Raw genomic sequence first — 17,393 nt, 5'->3', positions numbered from 1 at the left:
TTAACCATCTAGGTTAGAGGGTTTTTACATAGTAATACTAGGGACAATTAAGTCTGTTTAATATGGAGACAGATGCCAGATGTACGCATGTAACAGTTACAGAGGAAGCATATGCGTAGTATCAACTCGACAAATAGTCGGGCTCCCTAGGCACTTGGCAGTTTTGAAGCTAAGGGAGGGAATGTTTTTATGTTATAACATTTTCCCTTGGTGGTAGCAAATTAGCTGCCTTGTATCCATCTTCAGCTATAGCTGCAGAGAGTCACTTGAGAGCTTATAAATAAGTTTAGAGCTGTGCTAAACTGCTTCTTAGATACCTGAGGAGTGAGATTCATACCATGCATGTGCCATAACAAGTGGATTAAAAAAAAAAAAGTTGTTTGTTTTTTTTTTTCTTTTCCATAAGACAATTTTTTCTTACCTTAATTCTTTACAGAATTTGCTCAAGGTCAGACTGCTTTCAGGTATGGTGCTTCACACACAATTTCTGTCTCTTTGGGAATTAAAGCAATTCTTTTTTTTCAAAGAAAAACAGCAACGTTTTTATTAGGAAGCTCGGAGGCTGTTTTTGAAAAAAACATGCAGTAGATATTGGGGCTCAGTTTTCTCTGCTTCCCATTATCTGTGATACTAACAATTCAAGCCAATAATAACTGTACTGGTCTCCTGCCTTTCCTTTCCAATAGAACAAAAAAAAAAGCTGAGAGGAGAGAGACCCATTAAAATCAAATAATGGTTGAAAGCATACATGAAACTGTAAATCAAGTAAATATTATATTGATTAATTCCAGTAAGTGAAAAGGTCTCCTTAAATACCCTGAAAAAGTTGATCATGACCCATGCCTAGAAGAAGTTTTATGGCATTTTATAGCATGTCTGCCCCATTTCTAGGGGTGTAGTAGCTTCATCATCTCTACAGAGTAAAGGTTTTCTTAAAGGAACTCAACAGATTGACACTGACTGACATATTCTGAATCCGTCAGCAGCTTTAAAGGTAGCAGCTGCATCTTTTACTTGCTTTACCAGAAGAGTGTTTAACTTATCTAATGCCTCACTGTTGGATTTCCTTTGCAGGGTGCTCAGATAAGTGAGCTGAGGGCACAGCTAAGAGAAATTAACCTGACTGTATCTTACTTGGTGGTGATGATTGTAACTAGCCTTTAAGTCTCTCTCCAGGATTAAAATACACTTTTTTTTTTTTGTAAGAACATGGCTCAGATGAGGGGTTGCTAGAGATCAGAAAAATAGCTTCTGTTAGGAAATTTAAAAAGTGAAGATATTAGTGGCAGCAATGAACACATAATGACATAATCTTTGGAGATAGTTCACAAATGACCAGTTTTTCTTATGAGATATATTTTGTCACAGTACTCTGACATCAAGGAAAGAGTTGAAGCTATAACAAATGCAAAGATGACAAGTAAAAAGCTGACTCTCAGCTGAGCAACTCAGCTGCTGCAAATGAAACTAACTAGCAGGAGAGTTTTTCTGTATTAGTATTGTTAATATCTATAATCTCCTTGATCCTTGAAATATAAGAAAGTGATGTGGAACTTAAGGTTCTTGATGAATGATCTGGGGACAAGAAGATGTGAATATTCCAAAGTCATCTTCAGTAAGTGTCTTTCAGAATTCATTTACAGGTCATGGAAAACCTGAAAATATGGTATTTAACCTGTTTAAATGTACAATTCTTTTCTTTTCTTTTTTTTTTTTTTTTGCCAAACTAGTTATATTTAAAGAGTCAGGTTACTAAAAGGCATCCTTAATTATTCTTTCTGACTGATCTAATTGGAGCATTATCCAGGGAGAAAGCTAAGTAGGATAGCATTATGAAACTTGAATTCCTAAGAGAATGTGGGTACTTCATAAATTGGGATAAAGGTAATCCCATTCTGCAAATCTCTTTTGAATGTGGTAATAAAACACATCACCACCAATCTACTAAACAATAGTCTAGGGCACCATGTAATCAAACAATAATGAATATGCTACTTATTATAGCATAGGGAAGACTCTATATGAAACTCTTAAATAATGGCTTTTTTTCCTAAGAAGATATTTCTGTATCTGTATGTCCAAGTGAGAGTTCCTTAAGATGCTTGGGCAACTTAAGGGTTTTTCTGAGAGCAGCATCATGAAAAGCATTCTTCCTTCTGTTCTGTCAGACATATTGTACTTCCTATGAAGTCCAAAGTATATGACCCATATACAACATCAACCTTTTGAAGCAGAGAATGATACCCGGTGGGCTTTTCCATCTATCAGTATAAAACAGACACAGCCTCATTATATCTGGTAAAGGAGATTTTGAATGTAAATCCAGGCACATTGGCAGGAATGTGAAAGAAACTACTCTCTTTCACCTAAGTGGGCAGATTTTGAATGGTTCATCATCCATATAGCCTTTAGACATTTTTTGTGAGACTTTATAAAGGAAAACAGATAACATTTGAAAAGGTTTACTGCTTTGATTCTAGTTTGGACAAAATTGTTCTTCACAAAACCTGACAAACTTCCATTCAAGAGAGTCTACATATAGTCAGGATGTAAACAGAGACATGAAAAGGACACAGAAAACAGATTTCTTCAGAAGCTTGTCATGTCTCTCTCCTCAGTGGCATCCTCATCAGTCAATGTCTGTAAATAAGCTGGCATATTCAAACTTGAGGCAAGATTACAAAGCAAAAAGCTTGGTTCCTTCTAATGAAAGATCTGTATACTGTGATAATTGGCAACCAGTGAGGGAGGCTCAGTGGTGTAATATATAGCTAATCGTTGGTGGCTTGACGGTGTGACAGATGGGGATAGCTTCTTTAAATTATGGAGCTTTTATATTGGTATTTTCAAGAAATGTCAACAGCATGATTATATTTTCATTAATGTTGTCTTTCCTTCCCATTCATTACTTTTGTTAGTCATAATCACTTTTTACCTCTTGTCTCTAACTGTAAAATCTATTGATATTTGTATAGGATGCTGCACAATGGGCCTGGTTAATGACTGAATTTCTAAACATTGCCAGTGCAATGGAGTGTTAGTATTTACTAAATATTACAACTAAGATATGGAAATTATTGATATTATAATTATGACTAGCTTACAATAAAGTCAGTAAAAAAGAATGTAAATATCATGCAAATTCTATAAATGATTACGCAAATTCAGTTATGCTTCAAATTTAAGAGTCATTGCATTTTTAGGTGCCAGTATTGAAACAATCCCACTGTAAAATTTGTGGAACTGCCTTGATCAAGAGTAGGAAAATGTGTTATATTAAAAATGTTCTTTCTAACAGATCCACAAGCCTGTTCTCTTCTGTTAATTACTGCAGGTTTGTTTTTCTTCTTTTCTAGGAAACAGCTTTTGGGCTGCACAACAAAGATTTACTGTTTTAAACTATGAATATGTCAGACTACTAAAGTTTCCCTGTAGCTTCTTAGCTAAATGGAGGGCTGACACAGCTAGCCCTTGTACATTTCCTGCCTGCAGCCCTGGGCTAGGAAGAGTTTTTTATGGTGGGATGGGGAAGAGGCCAAAATAGCTTTTCATGACTGTCATATGGTCTTTTTTACCGCAAATTAGAGTAGTGCCAGCCTGACTTACAGGCAAACTCTGGAAACCAAAACTGAGTGTCCATTCTCAGCCTCTCCTCTTTCTCCTCTGATAGCAAGAAATGAGGCAGTCTTTTTATTAGTCAGACATTTTCAGTTCACTGCCATCTATAAACTTCTGTGTTTGTACATTTGAGAAACATAGTATAGTATTTGAGAAACACAGCTATGAGCTGTACCTGGGCCACAAATAGCAATTGTTTTTCTGCTGTGGAAGTTTTGACAGTGTTGTGAATTTTGGAAGCAGAGCCTATCCCTGTCTGTGACTCACAGGTCTGATTTGCCTCCAGAACAGCAAGGCAGAGGCCAAAGACCCATTGTTGGGATTTGTGGACCAGCCCGCTGTGAGGATGGAAAATTTTCAGGTAACAAAAATGTTTTCTTGCTCTTATGCTGTCTTTAAATAAAAATATGTGTTTGCCATTAAATCAAAAACATGAACTTAAAGCCTTCTTTCATAAGAAAAATGTTAAATGTTCTGTAGTGCTCCATGTAATCCTGCAATATTCCTCCAATACTTATGATTTGGGACAAAGGTGAACTAGAATTAAATCTCTAAGCCTACCAGCTTTTTGTTGCTTTTGAAGTGGGTTTTTTTTTTTGCCATGTCGATATAAAAGATATGTTATCTTTATCCTGTGTCTAGAAAACAACCAAAAAAGCAAAAAAAAAACCCAAACAAAACTCCAACAACCAACAAGAGGGACACTCTGTGTAATGATTAGAGACTTCAGAAGTTTGTAGTTATAACATAGAATCATAGAATCATTTAGGTTCGAAAAGACCTTTAAGACCATCAAGTGCAACCATTAACCTAGCACTGCCAAGTCCACCACTAAACCATATCCTTAAGTGCCATATCTACACATCTGTTCAATACCTCCAGGGATGGTGACTCAGCCATTCAAATACCTCCCTGGGCAGCCTATTCCAATGCTTTACAATTCTTTTGGAGAAGAAATTTTTCTTAATATCCAATCTAAACCTCTTCTTAGCAGGAAAAGACCACAAGATCCAAGAGGTTTTAAAAAAGTGGCAGTTCATTCTCATTTTACTCCCAGTCATTTTGCTAATCTGAGCTATGTAATTGTTTTGCCTAACTGAAAGGAGCCTTTAAACAGACAAACCAATATAAATACTCCAATACTTGGAGACAGCTCTGTTTAATAACAGCAAGCATGTATATAGAAGTATTTGTTTACCTCTGCTCATTTATGTCAAAATCAATGGTAATTAAATAGGAATCCAACCAGAGAAGTAGTACTTCAGCTGATTGTTCTCATCAGAATTGTCATATAGCCCTAGTGTTTAGGACATGTCAAAGCAGCCCATTATTTTTCTCCTGTAATAAATACCTACTTATTGTCTTTTCAGTTCTTTAGTAAAGGTAATTGCCTGTCTCAAATAAAAAATTAAGACACCATTTCATATCAATTCTGGCAGATTTTCTGGTCACATTGTAGGAATTACTGAAGTTCTGAAAGGAAGAGTTATTTATATTCTTTATTAGACATTAGACACCAGTTATTGTCCACCTGTTTACACATATGTACAGAAAATACAGATCTTTCATATCTATTCAAGGTATGAAAATATGTAAAATATAGCTTATTTTATTAGTCTAAAGCAAGTACCAGTGGTTTGTTGTTGGTTTTTTTTTTTTTTTTTACATAATGTGTTTGTGGTTAGACCAGATAAATACAAGCTACAGAGGATTTCACACCTTGTTTCATTATTGAGTGAATTCTAAATGGAAATATTTTCAATAATGAACACAAATGTACAACATCAAGGGTGAAATGAATCTATTTCCTAGGGAAGTCAGTGTGAACTCCATGCATGCATTCAAAGGCAGATTTTTTTCTTTGTAATGTGAAACAAGGGTTAGAAAACATGTGCATTACTCTTCACTTTGTAAGGCAATGAAGACTAGAGCATTTCAAGAGTGAAGGTAGATCATATCAGCAGTACAAAACTGTATGTTTCCACAAGAAGATACACAACTTGGAATGGGTACTCCAGGGTATTTTTTATTTAGAGGTGTTACTTGATAGCCATTGCAGGCAACTGAGTCAGCCAGTGAGCCGTCCCTGACAATTAATGATTATTTCTTAGCTTCCACATTTGTAGAAAAGAAGAAAAAGAAAAGTCAATTAGATTGAGGTGTTTATGTGATAGTAAAAAATAGATGTCACCTGTGGAAAGAGAAAAAAAAAAGACTAAAGAACGAAGATATCTGAAAGATAGTTCAGCATTTCCTGGGACAATAAAAAAAAATAACAAAAGCTACTGATATTTTAAAATATTCAGTGTTATTCACTTACTAATCTAACTATATTATGAGCATATGGTAATATAAAGCCACTTCTTTTTGCATTTTGTAAGTAGGAAGTTCTTAGAAAAGAATGCACTTGACTATTTACCAGGTCAAATCTTATAAATTATAATGATCTGAACTCTGTTTGCCTTGTTAAACTTCAAATATAATTCTATAACATCATTTAGAGGTTTTGGGAGGAATATGATTGTCTAGATCTAGGTCTAGCTATATGTCCAGACTTGTGTACAGGAGAAATAAGATTTTAAATACATGTTTATATACTTATATATAAATATATACATACTCACATATATATAAATGCATATATATATATATATGTGTATATCTACTATAGTTAAATCTGATTTCCCCTATACACAAGCCTATATATTTACTGTGACATTATATGAGAGAGTTGGGGTTGCTCAGCCTTGAGAACAGAAGGCTCCAGGGAGACCTTATAGCAGCCTTTTAATACTTAAAAGAGGCTTATAAGAAAGATGAGGAGAAATATTTTAGCAGGGCTTGTTGTGATAAGAAAAGGGTTAATGTTTTTTAAAGTAAAGGAGGGTAAATTTAGACTAGATATAAGGAAGAAGTTGTTTACAATGAGGGAACAGGTTGTCCAGAGAGGTGGTAAATGCCCCATCCCTGGAAACATTCAAGGCCAGGTTGGACGGGGCTCTGAGCAACCTGATCTAGTTGGAGATGTCCCTGCTTCTTGCAGGGGGTTGGACTAGATGACCTTTAAAGGACCTTTCCAACCCAAACTATTCTATGGTTCTATGTAGTACTTTGATACAGAGTTTTGTGTTCTTAATCTTATAAAGTTACTCTATGAATTATTTCTTGAAAATGTTTATATGCTGATGTTTTATGTACATGGACTGTTTACTTCTCATTTGCTTTTCTGCTTGATGTATGTATGTGTAATTTAAATAATTAAGGTCTAATTAAATTAGAAAAATATTGTATTTATTGACTTAGTTTGGCTACATTAAGTTGCTGCTTAAAAAAAGAATTCTTGAGTTTCTTCTTTGTTATCATTATGCAAATTTCATATAATTAGTGAGTCAAAATAAGATATCTCAGTTTTGGCCATTGAAAGGAGCCTGCTATCTAAAGCATTAATTAATTAACTTTATAGTGTTGTATATTTAGAGTGGAATCAGTACCCATATTTAATGCTGTTCACAATATTTATGAGAAAAGCACAGGAAATTAAAGATAGCACAATAAAAGTATCTTTTGCCTTAAGCTTGTTGCAGAAGTCAGATGTTAAATTTAGCTCCTCTGGTAATATAGAATAAAATAAGTAAGGTATGTCTTACAGTGCACAAAAATACATACTTTGCATTGCATTTTATATGTTGCCAACCTAACTTTCATCCTACACCATCCTAAATTTCTATCCAATATACATTTCTATCTAGGTGACTGTTATTTCCAGATAGCTTGTTTCCTTTTCTTTGTATGGCTGATAATTTAGCAGTTCTATTTTAGTGTATGTTTTCCCCTAAGTGCATAAAACACTTCTAACTGTTTACCCTTAAAGCTCCAGAGAGTTAGGAAAACCTCTAGGCTGCCTCTGTTTATTGTACACACTTGCACTGTTAAGGGTTTATTTTCAACCACAATGAGACAAGTATAGAGATACAAACTGATGGTGCATATCACTCTACCAGCACATCTTGCTGTACAGCACAGTATATGAGCTATTTTACATATATATTTTTTATATATTTATGGTTAAATTTATTCTCTTTTCTTATATATACTAACTTGGCCCTCAGTGGTGATAGTTCACTTTGTGTTTACAGTTTCTGCTGCTAGTACAAAAGTGCCTGTTCGATTTTCTTCACTGTCTGCTAGCTGTAGCAGTCAAAATTACAGGCTAATGGTGAGACAAGCAGCTTATAATGTATGATAATCAATACTCAAAATCCGTTTCCTATGATGTGACATAAAAGAGTGAAGTGAGAAGACACAGATTTTCAAGACTAGCGCACCAAAGCTCATGCAATGCAGGTGGTTTTCACTTCAAGGTCATTCAGTATCTGTTTCTTCTTCTTTTTCGGCTTCATATTTAATTCAGTCACTGCTAGGATGCCCAGGGAGCAGAAATGGAAAATTAGTCGATACTGTGAGTATGAATACAAGTATAAAAACTGCTTTAGCAAATGCAGGAAATGAGAAGTGGAAGGAAGATATGGCATGCAATCTATATAACATATATATGCTATATAATATATATCTCTTTTACTTAGAGATTGACAGCAAACTTTGTATTTTTATTGACATTAATGAATAATATAAGTACTGTGTAAGAGTTATCCTCATACCTAGTGTATGTGTATGCACATTCATAGGAGCTAAGAATTTAAAATCTTAGAATGTAACTTGGTTATAAGAAAATTAACATAATCAATCAGTCTTGAAAATCTCAACATATAGTTTTTGGCACAGTATTGAATACCTAGTGTAGTTCACTAGTTTCCAGTGGCTGAGAACTTCTCTGATCTTTACTTTTCATTTAAAGTTTGTTAATTTCAATCTCCATTCAGGGAATATTTTTATTTTTTTAAAAAAAAAAAATACCGTTCAGTCAAGTTTTAGAATAAGAGACAGTGTCAAAATAGAATTTCACAGTTGTATATTTCCTATACATATATATATGTTGTCAATGTAGATAGCAGACAATTTTATATAAATATATGAACATTTAGTTAATGTATTTTAAGATAGCATGACACAAAACCACTACCTGAAAGTTAGGAAGAGTTTCCCTTCTACAGATGGTTTTTCTGTCGTTTAATGAAATAGGCTGTAATGTATTGAGATCTTCCCAACTGGTACACTATGAGCTCTTTACACATTAAATATGGTTAGAAAGTTTTACAGGAAGAGCTACTTTCTTTTTTTCTTTTTTTCTTTTTTTTTCTTTTTTTTCTGTGAGAAAGAAAGGAGCAAAGAAGTGTCCTGCTTTGATGGGATAATTGAAAAGAGAGAGAGCAGCAGAGATAAGTGTTGGTCCATCAATTGTGCAATTCTGAGCATTTTATGGTAGCTAACATGGAGCATGTTTTTATTTTAATCTCTTGTTAAAAAGGGATCAAAACTGCTTTCAAAAATTCATACAAAGGATAGTTAAGTTTACAAAAAACAGTTAGTTGGAAAGCTGATTAATTGCTTAGAGAAACCTTTGAAAGTGCCAGAAAACTTTTACTCAGCATTGTCATAAATTCCATATAAGAGAAAAATCATTTTAGATACGGTTAAAAAAAATCCTAAACAAAACACCTATTATTTCTCCTTACTATATAGGTCCACTTCCAAAGCTAGAGGCTGAGCTTGCCACAAATCTGCTCTGTAGGATTAGGGGAAAGAGAAAAAGAAAAAACATAATTAATAGCAAGCATGTGCAAAACCTAAAGTTCTAGAAATAACATTGAAATGGTTGTGCTGGGGGGCATTTTTTTGTTTGTTTATTTCTGTTGAATTTCTGTGACAAAACGTAATCAAATCTGACTAGTATTAACTATTGCCCTTCCCACAGAAGCTTGGAACATTCCTCTCCAATGCTCTTGCCCCATGTGCCTTTTAAAATATTTTTATTTGGTTTTGTTTGTGGAGTTTTATGTTTTCCTTTTTTTGTTTTTTTTTTTGGGGGAGAGAGAGAGAGTAGCAGTTTCACTTGGCTGTTTTAAGCAGCAACTGTTTGATGCTGTAGAAGCTCTGGAAAACTAGACACAGAGAACTATAGTGGAGGTGAACTAATCAGGGGAATGAGATGTATAGCAACATCCTCTACTTGTATTACTCCCTTTCCATTAAGCAAGTGTTACCACATATGTTGTGTCTACTGTTATGCATCCCAATGCCGTCTCTTCAAGTGAAGTAAAATGAAACTCCACAAACTTAAATCTCTTGCTTAAACTCTTCCCAGTTCTGTCACTGTGTTACAGTCCCAGGGTTGGGTTTTTGCTTTTCATTATGATAGTTTTGTTGTACACTAAAACCAGCATGCAGCTTACTTTTCCTTAGAAGTCATAAAATCATAGAATGGTGTGGGTTGGAAGGCACCTTGAAAGATCCCTTTGCCATGGACAGGGACATATTTCACTAGATCAGGTTATTCAAAACCCTGTTGAACCTGACTGACATCTTGCAATAATGGACCATCCACAACTTCTCTGGAAAACCTGTTCCAGTCTCTAACCACCCTCATATTAGAGTTGCGTCCTCATGTACAATCTAAAACTACCCTCTTTCTGTTTATGCAGTGCAACTGTCCACGAGTCTGGTGGTGGTATTATAAGATTACTAAGAATGTATTTTCTAATTTAGAAAGATGATGATCACTTAAATTTTCCCTGGTTTTGAGTCAACAAGTTTGTTCTGCTTTTCTGAAAACCTGTTGTGCGTATCTGTATGCGTGTGTTTCATTCTTACATTTAAAGGTATACTCATATTTTTTTTTGCCTATCTCAAATTCCAGGCATTTTTAAAATACCACATTCTCAAATAGAAAGAATATTTGAACTCATATGCCCATTTTGTGGAAGAAAATGCTTACTAGCTAAAGACCAGTGCATAGCTGACTGAAACCTAGAAACAACAAAAGGATTCAGTCTATCGGTATTGACTGTAGAATACTGAGACTACGAAAAAAGAAAGCAACTTGGATCAGAGTTGTGTTTTTCTAAAAAAAAAAGAGATTTAAGGGATATTTCTGGAATTTTCTTTATTCCTGACATTGGGTTAGAGTAATGTGTACAATTATAAAATAAAAAGTGCTAGCCTAAACATATTCTATTAATGTAAAATGACAGACAAGTTAAGTTTTTAAAGCAGAATGTTTTCTTTATGTCTTTGAATTGTAGAACAGGAAGTATCAAAATTTATGTTCTAAAAATGTAGTGAATAAAAAGATCTTATTTAACTATATTATTTGAAAGAAATTTGAAAGAAATAAGAACACAGAAATCCTATCTGGAAATGTTATCAGTTCAAATAGTGTGTCACCATTTGTCATTGTTCCAAATTGTATGTATTGAGCAAATCCATTTTCAGTTACTTGCACCAAAACAAAAAAGGGGAAAACTGATTGCATAATCCATACTTATGTCTAATAAAATTGCAATATGTGCTTTTTTTAAAAAAGCTGATATTTAATGCATATTGATGGAAAATTCTAGTTCTCTGTTCTCAGCAGGAAAAGCAGGGTTTTTAAGAAAACCTTCTTATTTTGGTACTGTCACACAACATAACAATTATAAACCAAATGGAGGTGACAAAAAAAATGAAAAGCCAGCTTTCTGGTTTTTATGAAGTGTTTGTATTTCCAGAAAGGCAGTCATTGCTCAGTTATTTGATTTGAAAAGTTAATTCCTCAAGTACTGTTCACTCTTTTCTAGGATGAGTTTTACAGAACAAAGCCTAACGAATTTATACAGCAGATTAGTTTACAGATGAAGCTCAGTTCCACTGAGAATGATTCTCTAATGACCCCTATATACTTCCATTGGGCTGTGTGAATGCTTTAATACCTAGAGAACAGAGTTAAATAAATCTATTTTCTCAACTAGCAGGTTTACGCAATCCTTCTGAAAGATTTTAATTATAGCTTCTTCTTTTTCTCCATAATTAAGAAACCAGATGTCAAGTAAGCCCATCACGTGCCGATCATAGCCTATCCATTAGTTTAAAGAAATCCACTTATAATTAGATTTTTTTCTCTTTCTTCTTTGTTTTACAGAGCAAGAAGAATGTGTTAACTGCACAGATGAATGCAGAGTGCTTGGTCATTCTGACAGGTGTTGGATGCCACAGTTCCCTGCAGCCAGTCAGGCTGAGAATGCAGATTATCGCACAAATCTCTTTGTACCCACAGTTGAAGCTAATGTTGAGACTGAGACATATGAAACTGTGAATCCCACTGGGAAAAAGACTTTTTGTACATTTGGGAAAGACAAGAGAGAGCACACTATTCTCATTGCCAATGTTAAACCTTACTTAAAAGCCAAACGTGCCCTGAGTCCTCTGCTTCAGGAGGTTCCCTCAGCATCGAGCAGCCCAACCAAGACATGCATTGAGCCTTGCACCTCAACAAAAGGACCACTGGATGGTTGTGAAGTGAAATCAGGAGCCTTGGCTGATCCAAGCAGCCAGTACTTGTCAACTGACAGTCAGTATCTATCGCCTAGTAAACAGTCAAAAGACGCTCCCTTCATTGCATCAGATCAGATGGCTAGGGCCTTTGCAGATGTGCATTCCCGAGTGAGCCGAGACTCGAGTGAGATGGACTCTGTTCTGGAGCAGTTAGACCGTTCAGCTCGGGATCTAGGCAGGGAGTCGGTGGATGCTGAGGAAGTTGTGAGAGAAATAGACAAGCTCTTGCAGGACTGTCGGGGAAGTGACCCTGTGGCTATCAGAAAGTAAGGGGGAAAATAAGGACAGGCTGGCAGTTACATTCCTCTTCTGCTGATTAAAAGTAAATAAATAAACAAATCCCCTGGTTGTAACAGATTTACATGAATGAAGGAAGACCAATGCTGCTTTAAGGCTTTTAGTGAACATCTGAAGTGCCCACAAGTATGTTCTTTTCACTGCTCTTTCTTTTTGACAGATAACACTGGTTTCATTTTGACCAAACTTTCATTAGGACAGAGTCAAGTACACTAAGAACAAAATGAAAGAAGGAAAGACGGTGCCATTTTGACAATCTGATAGGAAGGTGTGAGAAAGGTGGAATGGAAATACGTCTGATACTTTAAGACTGTCCTCAATAGCTGATGCTGACTTTACTGTTTACGTATAAACCCCAAGAAAAACAGGGTTGAAAGATTCTGATCTGTGGTGGATTTCCAGCAGTCACCACAGGCTTCTACTGAAAATCCTAAAAAGAGTTCTTGTAGTAGTCCAAGCGACACCAAACATTAACATTCATTTGTGGTAAACATTTATGTACAAAGCTATCTGCCACAAATACGAAAAAAAAAAAAAAAAAGAACAAGAAAACAAAAAAAAGATAACCATTCCAGATCATTATTCAACAAAACATATCCTGATCATTAGTAAAACACTTCATATCATATTAAGGTTAAATGTAAAATGATATAGTCCATCTTGTCCTGCACACACATAAGCTAATTCACTTGATAAAAAAAAAAGAAAAGAAGATTTTAATATCTATTTAGCATTTTAGTGTCCAACAAAACTATAAATAGTTAGTGCTAAGTTTAAAAAAAAACTGAAGTAAAAGAAAGTTAAAAAAAAATACTTACCTTTAAGGGTAATACAGAAAAGAAATTAACATTATTAACACTTTTTTTTTATTCATTTGTGGACACTAAAATAGCTCAGGAAAGTGAAAAATGTCTTAGGCATCCACACAAATCACATGATCATTTAAATGTGCAAATGTAAGAAGATTCAGTGTGTTTACATCAAATGACATATTTTTATTGATTTATTGCAGATTCAGTGCATATGAGCCAAATTGTTGAGTGTATAAGAGCTATATTGTGTATTTTATTAAATTAATATATAGTTGTGTTGCAAAAATATTTGGGCTTATATTGTAAATGGCAAGTGTTGCCTCGGTAGCTGTCGAACTCTATGAGTTTTGTTTTTTCCTGCTTCCTTTTCCCCATGGATTGTGGGAAGCAGTGCCTCAGAGCAAAGTCTCTTGTTTAATGTATGGTCTACAAAGTACTGCAGTACATAATCTGTTCAAAATGTGTTTGAGTGAGCTGATGGAGCTAACTGACCGGCCTACACATACATCCATCAGTCATGGTTATGTGCAAGTCCTTGTAGAAGCTTGTATTGCAAACCCATGTTTAATAACAAAAAATTACACTTGAACCAACATCTGGAACCTTCTTGGTTATTTTCCAAACACAAGCAGCCAGCCTGTTTAATGTAGGATATTTGATTCACTTCTTAAGAAATGCCATCATTTTCAAAGTTTTGCTGTTAAGCTGATAGAGCTGAAAAACATGTCAGTGCCAATGTGGGATGGACCATATTTTATTTGATTCTTGAGAATGTGCAATTGTTTACTGCAGTTTTAGATATACACTGTTTATTTGGGGGTATTGTTTTTAGTTTGATTTTCATTTGTTCTGAAAAGTATTTACAGAATAACTTGGGATATAGTTTCTACTTTTATATTTTTTTTTAAGGGTGTCTTTATTGCACTTGAAAAATTCAAAATTGTCTTCAGATGCAAATCGAAAACCAACCCACACTCAAAATGAACTTGCACAGAACAAGAAGAAGCAGAAGAATAAAATGTTTAGCTCAGGACTTGTCCCTTCAGATACCCTGGTGGAAATACCACTATGGCAGCTTGTTTAAAAACAGTGTGTTTAGTTTATTATGTTTAAGCTGTACTATATAAACTTATATAAAAGAGGCTGGCAATCTTTAATCCCACAAAGCCATAGTTTTCATCAGTTCAAGAAAGAAAATTGCCCCAACACCCTATTTTGATGTTGGGATTGCTGCTAAATGGTGATTTTAGCTGATCAGTCCTACAGTGAATTGTATTTGGGAGACAACCATTCTTATAGTTTGCTTTTAGCTCCTGCTATTAAAAAAGTCTACAATTACATGCAAAAAAAAAGGAACTTGTACATGTTTTATCAAACTACTCTCCATGTTTTGGACAATTTATGTATCTAAAATGTGGTGTTGTCTGTGTTATATAATTTTGTTTTCTTTTTGGCCAGGAGACCCAAGACTGATTTTGCGTGATAGCTTGATAGCTTCAAATTCCATAGTGGAGAGGATTTCTTATTATTTGATCAGTCTCTTATACGTATTTCTGTGGTGCCCATCACTTCAGTGTCTGTGCACCAAGTTTTTAGCTCTGCCAGTGAGATCCATTATTCAGCAAAATCTAAGCCAGTATGTAAATGCAGTCAAGTGATGGAGATTTGTGTATTTTATAAATGATTTTAACATTGAGTAACCAGTTGTACAATTCATTGTGTGTTTCTGAAGACATAAAACCACAACATTCTGAGAAAGGGCTGTGCCAATGTAAGAGGAATTTACCTTAAGGCTCTCTGTCACTAGTGATTTACTAGCTTTAGCTGTTTAACACATTATCTGTATTTAGTAGTGATTATTTATTTACCACTCTGAGGTAATTCAGAATTCATGACTCATAGCTTTATAGAACAGTTTAGGAAATCTTGCTTTTTTTAAATTTGGCTGACAACTGCCTTGTGTTGTAGATCTCTGGCATACTGCTTCCAATAAGGATTTCCTCAGTTAAAAAAGAATCTGTTTCAAAATTTAAAATGGATACATAACAAACCATTAAATCAGCAGAGCTTGTAACAATATGAGTTTTGCTGGTTCAGTCAAAATTAACATGATTGTTTGTGAAGGAAGTAGTACACACAAAAGAATTTTAAAAGTATTTTTTTTCTCCATGATATCCCTACTGTCACCACTGGAGAAAGAGGCAGCAATGAAAGATCAACTTTATGAGTGTTTTCTCTCATTCCTTATATACATGTTTTATAAGACTGAAAGAAAATATCTACCACATGTTTATAAAGAGAATGGCTGAATTAAGGGAGGCAAGTTAAGTAACTAATAAAATTGTACTGTACACTGTGAATAGTGAATAAGGCATTCTATATCTTTTTTTTAATTAATGAAAGCCAGCAACTGGGAGTTCCTTGAACAACTGGCCAATCAAATCAGGACTAAGAAATTAGACCTTTTTTGTTTTGTTTCTTTTTTTTTTTTTTTTTCTTGACATATTTGTCAGGAAAGAAATTCTTCTGAACTGTGATTTAGGCTTGAAAATATAGGTTTCCCAGTTCAAGTCACCCCCTAGAAGTCAAACATTACTCATAGTGGAGCAGGATACACCACTCAAACAAACTTTCAAGCTGCTTATTACTGTCCAATGGAAGGAAAATTGCTGAGGTCAAGGAGGAGTCTGAAGCCTAGCATAATATACTCATTATTGCTTCATTACTTTCTTTTGACATCAGGCAGTGATTATTATTATTGCATTAATTCAAATGGGAGTTCTGGCTATCAAGATTTGTTGATTTGAAGTGTGATTGAATGAAACCTGATTAAGGTTTTGACTTCTCTGGCCCAATTGTGATACAGGTTGGCATTCGCATTTATCAGCCCCTGTCTCCCCATATGGCTCAAAGTTGCACCAATGACTGGTGAATGACACAACAAACAAATAAAAGCAGCATACATTGTATGGATTATCTCAACCGCTATTGTTTAATGGCTGTGTTTAATGTGACCTATCTGGAAAATGAGGACTACGAATAAAAAGCAATTACTAATAGTGGTGTTGCCTGCTTTTGCATTCATTAACACAGTAGAAATGTGTTAAACACTGCATACCACAGGGAGCCTGATGGTAATTACTTTGGAAAAGCGACTTGTGGCAATGCGGCTGTTACAGCTAGTTATCAGTTTGCCAAAAAAATGACAGTTCCTGCTTCATTTATTAGAAATGTATAACTGTTTTCTCTCAACAGGAAGGTGGTGAAGAGTTTTCATCAAGCTGGGTAGGTTTATCTTTTAAGCAGCTGATGTGCTGAGTCCGTACAGGCTGTTATTTGCTTATAGAAACATAGAGCTGAAGAAAGGATAGTTTGGTTTAGTACACTGGTATGAGTTCACCAAAAGTGTTATAAATGAGGGTATAAGTTCTCAAAGTTGGGGTTTTGGGGATTTTTAAAACGTGTCTTTCTTAAGAGCCTGAGTAATAGAGGTAAATAATTTTATTCATGTTGCTCTAAACAACATAGCAAAATGCTGGGAAAAATATGACTAAGTTCTATGCCTGGTTGTCTGAGTTTGCTGTTACAATTTAACATTTTCGTTAACCTCTTTTTTTTTTGTTTGCTTTTTTTTTGTTCTGTTTCAGTATCGTGATAAATCCCTCAGAATATGTGGCCCTTTCTGTCTGCTCCTATGAGATTGTAGCAATGACATACCAAATAGTGTAGAGCCTCCATGCTGGATTTTTTTTGTTTCTTAGGGGGTTTGGATTGGGGCTTTTTTGTTTGTTTATTTGGAGGTTTTTACCAATAATTAAGTAAATAGGCATTGGTTTTTGACAGTTAAATAGAATTTCAGTTTGTTCAGATACTGCAGGTATTATGAAGATATGCGCCAGTCCTGCAGGCAGAATTATCTTTTACCCATTGCGTGATTTCTGCAAGTCTCTTTGCCAGAAACGAAACTGCCTGCATCTAGTTAGCTGGCTATCCTAGGCGCAGAAAATCCCCTTTTTTTCCCTTCCCTTTTTCTTGCTACATATATTTGTCTTTCTGCAGGCTGAATTCCAAAATCTAGCAAGCCATTGTCTGTGCAGAGCCCTGCCAGAATGTACCTTATGCTGCTGAAGGCCTCACTGGACATGGGATGTTGCTGTCTTACTGTCTTCAACTATGTGC

The 17,393-nt window shown here is 34.9% G+C and overlaps 1 protein-coding gene across 2 annotated transcripts in view; it reads left to right on the top strand.

The window, feature by feature from the left end:
* Positions 1-16,273, top strand: part of PCDH17 (protocadherin 17) — a 91,442-nt gene extending 75,169 nt beyond the window's left edge. Inside the window, exons 5-6 of one of the 2 annotated variants that reach the window (XM_086771794.1) lie at positions 3,905-3,979; positions 11,693-16,273. In XM_086771794.1, coding sequence (XP_086627920.1) covers positions 3,905-3,979; positions 11,693-12,375 — 758 coding nt within the window. In that variant the 3' untranslated portion in view covers positions 12,376-16,273. Of the gene's footprint in view, positions 1-3,887; positions 3,980-11,692 lie in introns of both variants that reach the window. The other variant, XM_086771795.1, reaches the window with a different exon arrangement.
* The last annotated feature ends 1,120 nt before the right edge of the window (positions 16,274-17,393 follow it).

This window comes from Chlamydotis macqueenii, chromosome 1 (genome assembly GCF_036417535.1).
Source record: "Chlamydotis macqueenii isolate bChlMac1 chromosome 1, bChlMac1.mat, whole genome shotgun sequence".
Taxonomy (NCBI): domain Eukaryota; kingdom Metazoa; phylum Chordata; class Aves; order Otidiformes; family Otididae; genus Chlamydotis; species Chlamydotis macqueenii.
Note: the sequence above shows the minus strand (reverse complement) of the source record. Positions and strands in the feature narration are given on the sequence as shown.